Source organism: Triticum dicoccoides, chromosome 6A (genome assembly GCF_002162155.2).
Source record: "Triticum dicoccoides isolate Atlit2015 ecotype Zavitan chromosome 6A, WEW_v2.0, whole genome shotgun sequence".
Taxonomy (NCBI): domain Eukaryota; kingdom Viridiplantae; phylum Streptophyta; class Magnoliopsida; order Poales; family Poaceae; genus Triticum; species Triticum dicoccoides.
Window position 1 is genome coordinate 457,582,649 of NC_041390.1, and position 14,145 is coordinate 457,596,793.

At 42.9% G+C, this 14,145-nt stretch overlaps 2 protein-coding genes across 4 annotated transcripts; one reads left to right on the plus strand and one right to left on the minus strand.

Annotated features, from left to right (window-relative positions):
• The first annotated feature begins 664 nt into the window (after positions 1-664).
• LOC119317244 (RNA polymerase II C-terminal domain phosphatase-like 1) lies at positions 665-10,283 on the plus strand. The gene is made up of 18 exons (XM_037591675.1): positions 665-940; positions 1,959-2,435; positions 2,809-3,019; positions 3,209-3,366; positions 3,442-3,512; positions 3,676-3,781; positions 3,852-3,938; positions 4,499-5,065; positions 5,253-5,319; positions 6,120-6,217; positions 6,297-6,350; positions 6,623-6,719; positions 6,816-7,021; positions 7,098-7,181; positions 8,242-8,307; positions 8,805-8,878; positions 9,443-9,553; positions 9,591-10,283. Exons 1-17 carry the CDS (start codon positions 665-667, stop codon positions 9,546-9,548), a joined length of 2,805 nt encoding a protein of 934 aa, XP_037447572.1. The 3' UTR covers positions 9,549-9,553; positions 9,591-10,283.
• A 186-nt stretch (positions 10,284-10,469) lies between these two features.
• LOC119319319 (cold-responsive protein kinase 1-like) lies at positions 10,470-12,518 on the minus strand. 3 transcript variants are annotated; one of them, XM_037593809.1, is made up of 6 exons: positions 12,262-12,518; positions 11,936-12,051; positions 11,631-11,841; positions 11,303-11,514; positions 11,059-11,203; positions 10,470-10,974 (listed from the first exon to the last, which is right to left on the minus strand). In XM_037593809.1, exons 4-6 carry the CDS (start codon positions 11,485-11,487, stop codon positions 10,651-10,653), a joined length of 654 nt encoding a protein of 217 aa, XP_037449706.1. In that variant the 5' UTR covers positions 11,488-11,514; positions 11,631-11,841; positions 11,936-12,051; positions 12,262-12,518; the 3' UTR covers positions 10,470-10,650. The 3 variants fall into 3 exon arrangements, with proteins under 3 accessions (XP_037449706.1, XP_037449705.1, XP_037449707.1); XM_037593808.1 differs by having other exon boundaries at positions 11,303-11,841; XM_037593810.1 differs by having other exon boundaries at positions 11,303-11,841; positions 12,169-12,518.
• Between the last annotated feature and the right edge of the window lie 1,627 nt (positions 12,519-14,145).

The following is a 14,145-nucleotide window of genomic DNA, read 5'->3' on the forward strand; positions in this document are numbered from 1 at the left end:
TGCACGGCCCTGGAAGAGAAAATGTTGCCAACCACCCACCCACTCACTCACTCACCCACCATAATAAAAGCTCAGCAGCCACTGTCCGACGCACGAGACGTGACAGCCTCGTGCTCCCGTCCAGAAATCAAGAAGGAAAAGAAAATCCCTGCTAATTACGTGGCGATAGTGCCAACATATCCGCGCGCGCACCCTCTCGTCCTCTCCTCCTCTGCCCACCACCACCAGGCCTTGCCGCAACCTACCAAATAAATCCCTCTTCTCTCCCTCGTCCCGATCAGACGCCTAGGGTTTCAAGCTTCTCCCCGCCCCCCTCCCTTCCCCCTTCTCACGTGGCCGCCATTGACGCGGCAGCGCACGAACTCCCCCAGATCTGACCAATCCACCCCCAAATCTGGGCTAGAAACGGTGAATAGTTCGGGCACGATCTGAAGCACCATCGTTTTACTAAGACCACACGAGCACGCACGCATCTATCCTCCCCCTCTACCCGTCTCGATTTTACTTTTTCGTTTCGGACGCTTCATGAGAACAGATCTGCAGACAATCTGCAGATCTACCTGTGTGAGAACCAGGCCCTTTGATTTTGGACGCGTCGAACGAAACTTTTTGACCTAGAGGAGTCGAGATCTGTTTGCTTGTTTTGTTGGTTTCGTTGGAGAGAATGATCAAGTCCATGGTTTATTACGGGAACACCTCCATCGGGGAGGTGGAGGTGTGGCCCAAGGGCGACACGAACCTGGGCGCGGCGGCGTGGGCGCGAGAGATCCGCGTGGACCGCCTTTCCCCGCCCAGCGAGCGCTGCCTGCCGCTCGCCGTCATGCACACCGTGGCGGTTGGAGCTCGCTGCCTCGTCATGGAGTCCAGGCCGCCCAAGGCCGCCGACGAGCCACCACCGCCACTCGTCGCCATGCACGCTGCTTGCCTCAGGGACAATAAGGTATCTAAATCATCCCCGACATAAAAAAAGATCCACAGTCTAACACAAAGATCAACGAGAACAGATTGAGGAATCTCTGTAATCTTACATGGGAAGTTTCAACGAAAACTCTCTGATTTTACACGGAAAGTTTCAAGGAAACTCTCTAATTTTACATCACACTTTTAAAAAAGCTTTTAATATTATTACATGGACATTTTGGAAAATCTTTTTTAATCTTACATGGACAAGTTCACCAGGACAAAACCTTGACATTTACTGCATGGATATGTATGTATGTATGTGGACTCGTGAATAAGTCAGCAGACAAAATGCCCTGATATTTTTTCCATTGCTGATGCTGACTCGAAGGAATCACTTTAGATGGTGTTTTGTGGATTTGGACTTGCTTTTAATTCGTTCCTATCTTACATAAATAGAATCTCTACTTGCCAGTTTGATTACTGATGAGTTGGAACATAAAGCCTGATGGCTTGTGAAACACTGTTAATTTGTCTGATACTCATGGACTTAAATTACTTGGACGTCACATCGGTTGATCACTCTAATTGAATTTGAACTTCGATTCGTTGTTTTTGGAAAGAATTTCAAGGATTTGAGAACTTACATAGACATCCAGTCTAACAAGGTTCTGCTGGATTCTCACTGCAAAAAACTAGACGAGAAGATTTGATGTTTCAGTTTGGCAATGCATTTAATTTTGTATTTAGTAATCCACTTCTGTTAGCTTTAAAGTTGAGAGGTGATGTTGCTTGGATATGAATATTTCCATCCTCAACTTACTGCCTTAAGAGACAAGTGTAATTTATGTCATACTCTGATTTCATAATTCGGAATCAAATTCTTGCACTCCTGTTTGCCTAGGAACTTAAATACTTAGTTAGTTCTGTTGAAAAACATCCATCTTCATTTTTCACATTCCATTTACCTTTATTTTCTGTTCTTACCCAGAAAAAAACATTTATATGTATATACTTCTATTATTGATATTGCTCCTTTTATTTGTTTGTGCTTGCAGACTGCAGTTGTTCCGTTAGGAGAGGAAGAATTGCATTTAGTGGCAATGACATCAGGGAGAAACTTGACAAACCATGCATGTTTCTGGGGCTATAAAGTGCCATTTGGTCTGTATAATTCTTGCTTGACCATGTTAAATCTCCGCTGCCTCGGTATTGTGTTTGACCTTGATGAGACATTGATTGTTGCCAATACCACACGCTCTTTTGAGGACAGAATTGATTCACTTCAAAGAAAGCTGAGTAATGAGACTGATCCACAACGCATGAATGGTATGTTAGCAGAGATCAAGAGGTACCAAGATGATAGATCTATCCTAAAGCAGTATATAGAAGGTGATCAGGTCTATGATGATGGAAAAATGTATAAAGTGCAACCTGAGATTGTTCCACCATTGTCTGATAACCATCAATCATTGACACGCCCAGTTATAAGATTACAAGAGAAAAACATTATCTTGACCAGAATAAATCCTTTGGTATGTGATCCATTGCTTAAAGTTGCTTTGCATCTTTGTTAAGAGCGGTTCTTGATCAGCTTGTAGATGCATCATAATTCTAGTTTACGGTATGGCCTTTATAGATGCATTATAATTCTACTTCATGGTATGGTGTTCATTTGACTTTCTGTTGCACACCAGGCCTCTTAAGGGTCTCTTACATTTGTACTGCCTGGAATGTCGTGGACCTGCTTCTGTGTTCTCTCTTCATAGTGTGGAAGTTTCTAGCATGAATTTGCATGTGTTATATATTGGCAAAGCAATCAGTTTCTACACTATGATCTACGTGCCCTTATATGGTTGCAAGAAAAAGTCCAGAACTGACAGGCGGAATTCGGTTTTATTTTTGTAGATAAGGGATACAAGTGTTCTTGTTCGGTTAAGGCCAGCATGGGAGGATCTCCGAAGCTACTTGATTGCAAGAGGTCGCAAGCGTTTTGAGGTCTATGTGTGTACAATGGCGGAGAGAGACTATGCTTTAGAAATGTGGAGATTGCTTGATCCAGACTCAAGATTGATTAACTCTGTTCAACTTAGTGACAGAATGGTGTGTGTAAAATCTGGTAAGTGAATTGTTTCATTTCTGGACCGAGTACTTAAAGAGCTTAATACACCGTATGATGTATCAGATGTTCCTGTAATCAGAGGCTGTCAAGTGCAGCTTTTAAGCTTTCATTCTCCTTTGCACACATTATTTGTTATGTGATTTTCTTTCCATCCTTTAAAGTTAACATCTTATTTATTGTTTCTAGGCTTAAAAAAGTCCTTGCTAAATGTTTTCCATGATGGATCTTGCCATCCTGGAATGGCATTAGTAATTGATGATCGTCTGAAAGTTTGGGATGAGAAAGACCAATCTAGAGTTCATGTGGTTCCTGCTTTCACCCCATACTATGCACCTCAAGCCGAGGTAATGGTCGTATTAGATGTTTAATGATACATAATTACATTACCTTTTGCTTACTAATGGATGTCTTTCCTATAGGCAAACTGTTCCATCCCAGTTCTATGTGTTGCCAGAAATGTCGCGTGCAATGTTAGGGGCGGCTTCTTCAAGTAAGATTGCCATATTTGTTAACATGATTCAGTTTTTATGGCATTCTCAACTATCAAACTAAGGCCACTCTAGGCTGCCATGTTTGTTTTTTGTGTGTGCTTAATATATAACATCTGAGGTCTTCTGGCTTCTTAACATACCACCTCACGGTTCAATTTACAGGGACTTTGATGAAGGCCTCTTGCCAAGGATTACGAGTGTTCTTTATGAGGATGAAATACAGGATATCTCATCAGCCCCAGATGTGGGCAATTATTTGATTTCAGAGGTGGGTCTGATAAAAGCTGATGCTTACATGCTATTTTCTCAGCATTAACAGTTCTATTTATCGTGTTTAGGATGAGAATGTTGCAGTAGTGAATGGGAACAGAGATTCACTGGCTTTTGATGGCATGGCTGATGCCGAGGTTGAGAGGAGAATGAAGGTTTGCTTTCTTACATCCATAGCCATGGGGTGCATCTAGTTAACCCACCTGGACCACAAAACCGTCTACTTCAACTCCCTGAACCTATAAAATCAGGGTAAATAACACCTAAGGTGCTTTTTGGGGGGTTATGCTGGTGTGGATTTGTGATGTTTCCATCATGGAATCACCCAGCAAATTAAGTTGTGTCAATCAAGTTTCCATCATGATGTGTCAAAATTATCACGCACCGGAGCCTGTGTGACAGTCCCATCCTATTTTTCATTCTTAGTCAGCTTCCAGCTGCTGCTGTACCTGTTGTCTCCCAAACTAGGGTTTCTTCCCTCTCTCACAGCCAACCGTGTCTCTGTATGCATTACATTATAATAGTAGAATACTATAGTTTTAGCTTGAACTGCTTCTCTCGTGAGTAGTTTGATGTTTAATGAAGCCATTTTGTACAGAAAACGGAAACTACAACTAACTGCATTCTGCATATATCTTCACATGCTACTTTGTGGGTGGATTTGTTTTCATGTTTGCCTTGTTTTTTCTTGCGTATTCATTTCTCCTATTTTCAGGAAGCATCTGGCAGTGGCAGTGTTTTGAATCCAACAATGGCTAACATGGTGATGCCAGTAGCCCCTAGTCAAAGTTTTGCTCCATCTTCAGTAGCGCCATTTGCACCACCTCTTGGCATGATGCCTTTGAGTAACAATCAAGTTCCGCCACCTGCATTCAGCCAACCAGTCGTTCAACCAGTTGTCTTAGATCCACTGCAAGCTTCTCCAGGTAGAGAAGAGGGCGAGGTTCCAGAGTCTGAGTTAGATCCTGACACAAGGAGAAGGCTTCTCATATTACAACATGGCCAAGACACAAGAGATCCTACACCACCTCTTCCAGCAGTACCTCCTGCGCAAGTTTCAGTTCCTCCGGTGCAATCTCATGGGAATTGGTTCCCTATCGAGGATGGCATTGGCATGAACTCAAATAATTTGAACATGGGTTCAGCAGGGTTCCCTTCAGAATCTGATACCATGCATTATGATAAAAAACAACCACCACAGCCATCTTACTTCCATGGTGGCGATAATAATCCAGTGTCCTCTGATAGATTTAGTTATCAGAGCCAGAGGTTTCCCTCTCAGGTAGGTGATTCAAATGGAATGTTTAATACTCCCTCCGACCCATATTAGTTGTCGCTCAAACGGATGTATCTAGAACTGAAATACATCTAGATACATCCATTTCAGTGATAAGTAATATGGATCGGAGGTATGTGTTAGCTAACAAGACATCTAACACCATGTGGTGACATACATTTGCTTGGTTCAGGTAACACATACTGAGGACCACCGCATGCTTCAGAACCATGCACCTCCAAGATACAGATCCTTTCCTGGTATGTACATGCACTCATTGTGGAAATTTGATGTTCATTTCGGGGGGTGATGAAGAGAATTGGGCAATTATTACAGCACTCATTGAACAAAGCCTGAGATTTTATTGTTTTTGGAGCGTTGTTCATGACAAGCATGCAATTTGTAGGTTGTACTTTTCTGTTTTCATACTCATGTATCGTTGCAACAAATTACATAATCCAAACCTTTGGATTTAGCATCAGGGATGTAGTATTGTTCAAGGCCAGCTGGCCAGGGCATGAAAAAAGCATAGCCTTGACAGGCCAGTCCTGCATGTCATGGCCTGAAAAACTAAATCACGGCCTTAAGAATCTCTTTCTACATTTTTTTTGTTGTTTTACGAATTATATACCATTTGGAATTATTTTGAGTATGGAACATTATCTTTTGTTAGGCTTATCAGGCTTATCATTGCCTTTGGTCTGAGAAGTGAGAACAGATGCTGGGTTGGGGTGCGGGTCTACTAGTACCACGTACTTATTCATTTTAAATGTCAAACAAGGCCCCTAATTCGTGTTCAAAATCTGCATATGATTTCAAAAAGGCCCTGAGTTCGCATTATAATTTTGCATATGGCTTTACTTGCTTTCATTTTACCCACATTTGGAGAAGCAAAATAGACTTCAATGCTTGCGCGGCAACATTGTGTTTAACACTTACTGCTCCACTTGTCATGTTTGGCATTGAGTTTTTTGTGTGCTTTACTGATGTTATGTTAGAAATAAATTGGATTACTCTTTTGGATGGTCTGTTCTTAACTGAACTTGCCATGTTTCATCAGGTCAGAGAAACAACTTGATTGAGTCTGGACAAAGCTATGCACGAAATGTAGGTTCTGTTGGCATACTAGAGGAGATCGCACTGAAGTCTGGATCTAAGGTAATTTTGAGTTATCCATATTAATGGTTCTGAATACCTATTCTAGTAGTCAATTCTGATTTTTATCTTCTTTATTTAGGTGGAGTACAGGTCAACATTATGTGATACCGCAGAACTACAGTTCTCTATTGAGGTAAGTTTGGAACCTTCTTCATATATTTTTCACATTTGAACTATGTACACAAAGCAAATTTCCCTCTTGAATCTATCTGAATTTTGTAAAGCTCATAGTATTGCATACACCTGTAATATAACATAATTTCTGGAGAGAAACTAACAACCGTCACCAAGCACCAAAGTTTATTGCTGTGTGCAGTTCTCATTGGCTGTCTGAAGGAAAACTTCTGCTGAAGAATTTTACTTATTGTCTCCTTTACTGTGCTTGAGCTTGCTTTATTTATTCAGATTTGGATAGTGGGAGAAAAAGTGGGTGAAGGCATTGGTAGCTCAAGGAAAGAAGCACAGCGTCAAGCTGCAGAAATATCTTTAAGAAATTTGGCCAGTAAGTTTGTGTTGTTGCATATTTGCATTAACTTCTAGCGCATTCGTACGTTGACAACAATTCTTTATTGATTTGCTGTGTCAAATTCACTTGCAGATAAATACCTGTTGTCTGATCCAAATAAGATGACTGATGTGAACGAAGATGGTTTCGGTAGCAATCCAAACTTTTTTGGATACTCTGAAAATACCAGGAACGATATATTGTCAGTCGCAAGCACTTCAGAGGAATCCCGATTCACGAAAACAGGGGAGAACAATTCCAGAATAACAGGAGGCTCTATTGCTGCTCTGAAGCAACTTGTAAGTACCCGCTTATTGGTTGTTTGACTCTCTGCTCATTAAACTGGTAATGAAGATGTGTGAAAGCATACTGCAGTGCACAGTTGAGGGATATAACTTAGTTTTTCAAGCTCGGCCAAGTCCTCTAGATGGTTCAGGTGGCAAGGAGACTTACGCTCAGGTCAGTTAGCAGCTTCATTTCTTCGAGTTGTTTGTCCTGATATCTGCAGTGTTGACAGCATACACATTCATTTATAAAGTAAACATATTGCCATGAAGTCATATTTCATGGTGAAAATGTGGTGTCCTGTCCTTTTTTAGTATCTGGTACATCCTGATGTATCATGTAGCACTATTGGCGTGGGTCTCCCGGCATATAATTCTTTTGTTGTGAACCAGTAGGATCTTAATCGCGGTATATAATTCTTTTGTTGTGAACCGGTAGGATCTCAAGCAGTTTCTTGTTCTCGCTGATTACCATTTTTAGGGTTGATCTTATATAGAATTGCTCCTCTCTGATAGGCTTGTCAGGCAGCCTTTTCTCTTTTGTTGATTGCCATTATAGAACTGATCTTCTATGAAAATGTTTGTTAGGAGCTAGGGTTCTACCGGTTCTAGGCCGGAGATTGTAGGGGAAGGAGGGAGCTGGGCGCGGGTGAGCACGCGGCCGGCGGCGGCTGGGAGCCGTCGTGCGCGTGGAGGAGGCGGCTGCGGTGAGAGGCGGCGGCTAGGGTTTAGGGTTCCGGCTCCTCTGGGAGCCGGGCAATAGAATTGTCTTATTGCTTAATCTCAAAAAGAGTCTTACAGCTTGTTTATATAACCACGAAAATAAGAGAACTTGTGGGCTAAGCCCCTAACTAAACCTGCCCGGTGGGCCTCCTACGGGTATAAGTTACCCCGGTCATAACAATGTTCCTGTCATAATCATGGTTGGAATTTAGCACTCCTTCCGTCCTGAATTATTTGTCGTAGAAATGGATGTATCTAGACCTAAAAATATGTCTAGATACATCCATTCTTGCGACAAGTAATTTGGGACAGAGGGAGTAATAGATTTTGCACTAACATGGTTGTGTACGCCTGTACGGTGATACTTGGATATATGTAAGTGGGTGTCATTTTGGTGATGGCATCGATGCTTACTTTACAGCTTGCTTGGTTTGTTTTTATTTATAGTTGTGCTTGAACAAACAACATTAACTTGTGCAGCATACTTAAACTGCTGGCCTTCGGATTTTCAGGTAGAAGTTGGTGGGCAAACTCTTGGCAAAGGAGTTGGAATAACATGGGAAGAAGCTAAGCTTCAGGTTATATACCTTACATACTGAAGAAATTAAGTTTCCCTTTTTTCTGGGATTTAAGTTCAGATTGAATATTAGTACGCCGAAAAAGTTTGGATATGTAACTATGCTTAGGGTTTTAAGTTCAGATTGAATATTAGTACGCTGAAAAAGTTTGGATATGTAATACTTCTGTCTCGCACTTGCATGTTCCAAACAAATTGTGCTTAAGTTTCTTAGAGGTGGGGTTTACTGCTCTTTATATTTGCTTTTGGTGGCAAACTTTAGGTTTACTGCTCTATGATAGCTATGTGCTTGTGTAAAAACTTCAGAATTTCTTTAAACTTTAAAATGTGCTTATCATTTCTTTAAAAGATGGGATCCAGTAGACCCAGGTTCACTTTGCGGTATTTCAGCGTAAATGCATTTCTTAAGCAATTAAGAACCTTTTATGGTTCGGTCTGGTTATACCACCACAAACTGTATATCTGAATTAAGTTTACACATACTTTGACATCTTGCAGGCGGCTGATGAGGCTCTTGGAACTTTGAGATCCATGCTTGGTCAACTTGCTCAGAAACGGTCTAGTTCTCCAAGGTGATTGTTTGTTGACTTCTGCATGCCATATATCTACTGTTTGGTTATTATAAGTACCTTTGCGTTTGATGTACGTAGTTAAATGAGCTTCATGATGTTAGGTGGACTTGCTGGATTTTTACCTTTGTACTTTGGAGACTTCAACTCGGCTAATTAGAATTGTATCTATGGAATCCACCTTTTGTTAGATTTTATTGCCATTAAAGTACTATGCATACAATAAGCATGTAACGGTATGCATACTCAGTGCATGCTCAGTTAAGTCCTTTCAAAGACACAGATGATTCTTCATGATATATCTTCATCAGTTGGATCATAGCGGCAGTAGTGTGCTAAGGCCTAGAGAATGTTGAGGAATTATTATTGCTGCTTAGCTTACTCAGATATATAAAGCTAGCATGACATGCCCAATCATTATTCTGGTATGATGATGACTGTTATATAAGCAGTTTTTGCAGCTTTCCTGATTTGAGTGTCCATCGTGTTTTCTTTCATTGTTAAGTCTCGTCTATGCTTTTTTTTTTAATTTTCGTATGCTTGGATGTGTACGTACTATTTCCACAGGTCTTTGGCGCCCAATTATAATAAGCGCTTCAAGCCAGATTTCCCCCGGGCAGTGCAAAGGCCTCCTTATGGTAGATATTCCAGGATTGAAGGCCATGTTCCTTGAGCAGAGTTTCGGAGAAATCGAAGGCCATGTTCCTTGAGCGGTGTTTTCGAGAAAGGATGTGTATTGCCATGGTACATATTCCAGGATCAAAGGCCATTTTGGTTGAGCAGAGTGACAAAATGGATGTGTCCGGACACTGGGGTTTTAGTTGGAGACCTATCAACTTGCAAAGTGAATTCTTCCATCTGGTGGACTGCCAAGGTTTTCCTGGCTACTGGAGACAAGATGGTTTTCGAAGCGCAGAGAATTTGGAAGGCGATTAGCTGTTAAGTCATGCAGACCTTCGTGCCCTCATATGGTATTAGTGTGGTCCTACCCCAATTGGTACACCACACTGTTTTTGGGATTCCGAGCCGCCACACTTTCAGTTTGGATTTGCCATGGAACCCGGCGGATCGATGAGCACAGTTGGCTTTATTTGCCATGCTCCCGAGGTTGAGGTGAATGTTGTACGAGGTTGTAGATGGGGTTTGAAGTTGTGGAGCTATTTTTTATCAGCAGCTGTAGTATTAGATAGATTTTAGGTTGTGGCATGACGCCAGTAGCTGTTCAATTATCAGTAGGTTAGCCATGTAGCTAATTATTCCTCTGTTTAGTCATCTTAGTATGTTGTTTATTTGATTTGAAAGATCTCGCTCCAGAAGCCATGAAAATGTTAATGGGCAATGTCTTTAGACAGATCTGATTGAGCTAGAGGCTATTGATCTTTGCTTATGACCTGATGATATTTATCAAGCCGCAGAAGCTGGATATTGGTGCTAGTTCTGTGATCCTCGATTTTGGCGAATCTTCGGGGCTGCGCAATTCCGCTTGGCCATGCCAATCAGGTGCATGTCCGAGGGCATGTTGTTGGTTTCTGGAATTTTAACGGGCGAGGAGGGTGGAATAGCTCTTTTGCTCATGAACAGTAAAAAAAATCAGTAAACAAAAAAAGATATTCTGATTAATTTTACAACAAGCATTGTTTTTTAATAAAGACAACAAACATTGTTGAATGTTATACATAGGAGTATGTGCAAAATTCCGTGTAGGAAAAACATTCCTAATGCTCTGAATAAAATAGTGTTTTTAGAGCATGGTCTTGTTTCAAAAACCAATCCATCTACCTGGGTACGGTTTCACTGTAAGTGGCCGAGGCGGAATTCGTACTACTTGTTGCCATGGAGGAAAGAGGCGACAAGCTCAAGCCAGGACGTGTGAGGGCAGCGGAGGAATCATGGTCGGCCAAGTGCATCTCCAGCTCGCGGAACGCGGCGGGCCGCGACAGCATCTTCACCACCTGCCGCATCGCGGGCCTCCCGTCGGGCGCCGCCTGCGTGCACGCCAGGTCTACCTTGACGTATCTGAGCACCTCTGCCTCCGGGTAGTCCTTGACACTCGCGTCCACGATGTCCAGCGGCCTTCCCTGCTCGTAGAGCAGCCATGCCTGCACTGCAAGAAAGATCAACGTGAGCAGCAGCATACAGATGCCATATTCAACGTATCGGGAAAAAAAATCAAGCTAAACGACCTGTCTCACGAGGAATGTATCCGATCGAATCGTCTCCGAGACCCTCCGGCCGCTGATGACCTCGAGGAGGAGGACGCCGAAGCTGTAGACATCGGCCTTCTTGGTCAGCTGCCCGTGCACCACGTATTCAGGCGCCAGGTCTCCACTGCAGGTAATTAAGCAAGCAAGTCATATAGAGACATCGATCATCTTTCTCTAGCTTGGTTCAGAAAAAAAAGACGCCGTGTAAGAAGGGCTTACGCACGTCGTCCCGACCACGCGCGTGGTGACATGGGTGACGTTGTCCGGGAACAGCTTCGCCAAGCCGAAGTCCCCGATTTTGGGGCTGTGGTTTCTGCCGAGGAGGACGTTGCTTGCCTTGATGTTCCTGTGCACGATGTTGGGCTCGTGCTCCTCGTGGAGGTAGCTCAGCCCCTTGGCCGTGCCCATACAGATGTCCGATGGCTGCTCCGCTCGCTAAACACTTTTATATTAGTTTACAGAGGGAGTATGTACGAGTGGAGAGCCTGCGTTCCGATATACAGGTGGTGTGAAGTCTGAAACTCTGAACTGGGTTGGGTGGGACTAACCACCTTTCAGTGCATGATCGAGGCTGTTGTTCTCCGCGAACTCGTAGACCAGGATCCTATTTTGCTTCTGGACACAGCAGCCCAGCAAGCTGACGAGGTTCGCATGCTTGGCCTCGCTGATGCTTTCGATCTCTGTCAGGAATTCCTTGATCCCTTGCTCAGATTCACAGGATAGAATTTTGGCAGCAAATGCAGTGCCGTCTCCGAAGGTTCCCTACATGTGCCACATAACAGAAAACACGGCAGGGATTTAGCTGTTCGATTTTTCCCAGTTTAACTGAACAAGCGCCGAGAGGTAACAGCAATACCTTGTATACAGTTCCGAAACCACCTCTGCCTAGCTTGTTGCCATGGTTGAAGTTATTGGTTGCTCTTCTGATCTCTTTATAGGAAAAAAGGTGGATGTTGGTTTTCTTTAACAGTCCTGCTCAGCAATTCAGGAAAAGAGATAGAAAAAAGGATCAGCTTTGGTTATAATCTTTTCTAGAAAATAACTCAAATGCTAAGAACTCGCATCAGTAAAGACAGGGAGACGAAGCACCTCGCCGGACCTTTGGCCTGCTCTAACTGACGAGGTGCTCGCTGCTCTAGCTGGCTAACAGTATCTTGGTTGAAGTAATTGTTTGACCGTTACCTTTGAAGTCTTCCTCCGATTTGCAAAGGCATCTCTTTATCATTGCCATACTGTTAGCCAGCTAGAGCAGCAAGCACCTCGCCGGACCAAAGAAACTCAGAAAAAGGCCCGATTGTGGCTGTTCGTTGGGCACCAAGGAAGGCCAAGTTATCGCAGTTCTAAGGGAGACCTATGGCTTCCTGCGTCGAGCATTAAATCCAGACTGTGCACAGACAAGAGGAAAGAGCTAGTGAGCAGCAAGCAAGCGTACTGCCGTACTGGCGCTTGGAAAGTGGCACGACAAGCTCTTCACTGATAAGGACGGGAGTTTATGGCGGGGCAGAGAACGAGGTGCGATGAACGGCGTACACTGCCCCGCGTGTGTCCTGGCGCCTTGAGCACCTATGTGCATCAAATTCTAGATGCTGCTCCGTGCGAAGTCATTGCTGATGATACTGCCAAACCAGTCATCCATATGCTTGAATTTGCATGCAGACCTTTAACTGGGAAGGTAGGAATCAACGGTGTTCAACAATTTGATACTCCCTCGGTTTTTATATACAAGGTGACTTTTTTTTTTATGTCTACATTTGACCATTAATTTTATCAACAAAATGTGAGTTATATGCCAGAAAAAGCATGTCATTGGATGCACACAATTCAAAGAACTTCTCAATGATATATTTTAAATCACATATACATATATTTTGTTGACCAAAATTATAAGTCGGAAATTAACATGAAAACCGAAATAGTCTTGTATAAAAAATAGAGGGACTATAAGTCAAAATTCATAATGAAATTCATCTGATGCGCGGAGATGGACTCGTGCAGGAGGAGGAAGCTGTCTGGCGTCATGGGGACGTCGATGGCAGACTGGCCAGACAAGGTAGAAGCCTCAATTTGATCTGAAGACGGACCTGTGGAAGATGGCGGCGACGACACACGAGTGCGTCTGACCGGATTGCGCCCCAGACCCAGTATGTGGCTCGGCTGGGGTTACCGAATGAGTTTCGGCTTCCGGCTTTTGATGTTAGGCTTAGGTGAGTGGTTTGGGTAGTGGCCCAGCTAGCACCCCCTCATCATATGGGATAGGAGTAGCGGCACATGTTGCCAAGATGGTGAATTCAGACACATTGTTGTAATACTTTGTATGGTTATCGAGAATAATCAATAAAGTGGCCGTATGCATCTCCCAGATGCAGAGGCCGGGGGTCATCCTCCTTTTCTAAAATAATAATAATAATGAAATTCATCTTGTGTCACGTGGGTGACAAGATTGTCGTGGCGTTAGAACTGCGATGGGTCTTGTGGTTTGGACTTCTTCTTCTTTCGAGCACTGGTGTGAGAATGACTAGTTTGGTGGACCAGGTTACCCAAGTTGTGTGTGTGGTTGTCGTTGAAATCATTAGTTAGAGGATACCCTTTGAAAATTTCGGTCTCATCTTCTCTTGTGATGACAAGTGGTGCAGCCTATCTGTAACACTTCTCATAACATGGAAGTTTTATGTTTTATGTTCGTTCGTCCGTTTTTCTAAAATGTTTTATCTCTTGAACCGTGCATCCAAATCATAAACTATTTTCATCGTTGCGTTTCTCGCATCAAAATCTGCAAAATTAGATCCCATGCTAGTAGGTTTGACGATTTTTTTTTCATTTTTGTTGTGAAATAGAAAAAAAAGGAAAAACCTGTAATGGCAAAAAGTCGGAAATAAACCAAAAAAATCAGAAGCAAACAATGAAAACCCAAAAAATGGAATCACACATGTGCCTTTATTTTGGGAAGAAGATCTAAAGATGAAATGAGCTTCTCCCCGCCTAGTCCCCGTTTCGATGATGCATCTAACGTTGTCGAAGGGCATGCGAAGGTGTCGGCTGATATCACAGGGTTTGGTTGGTTATGAT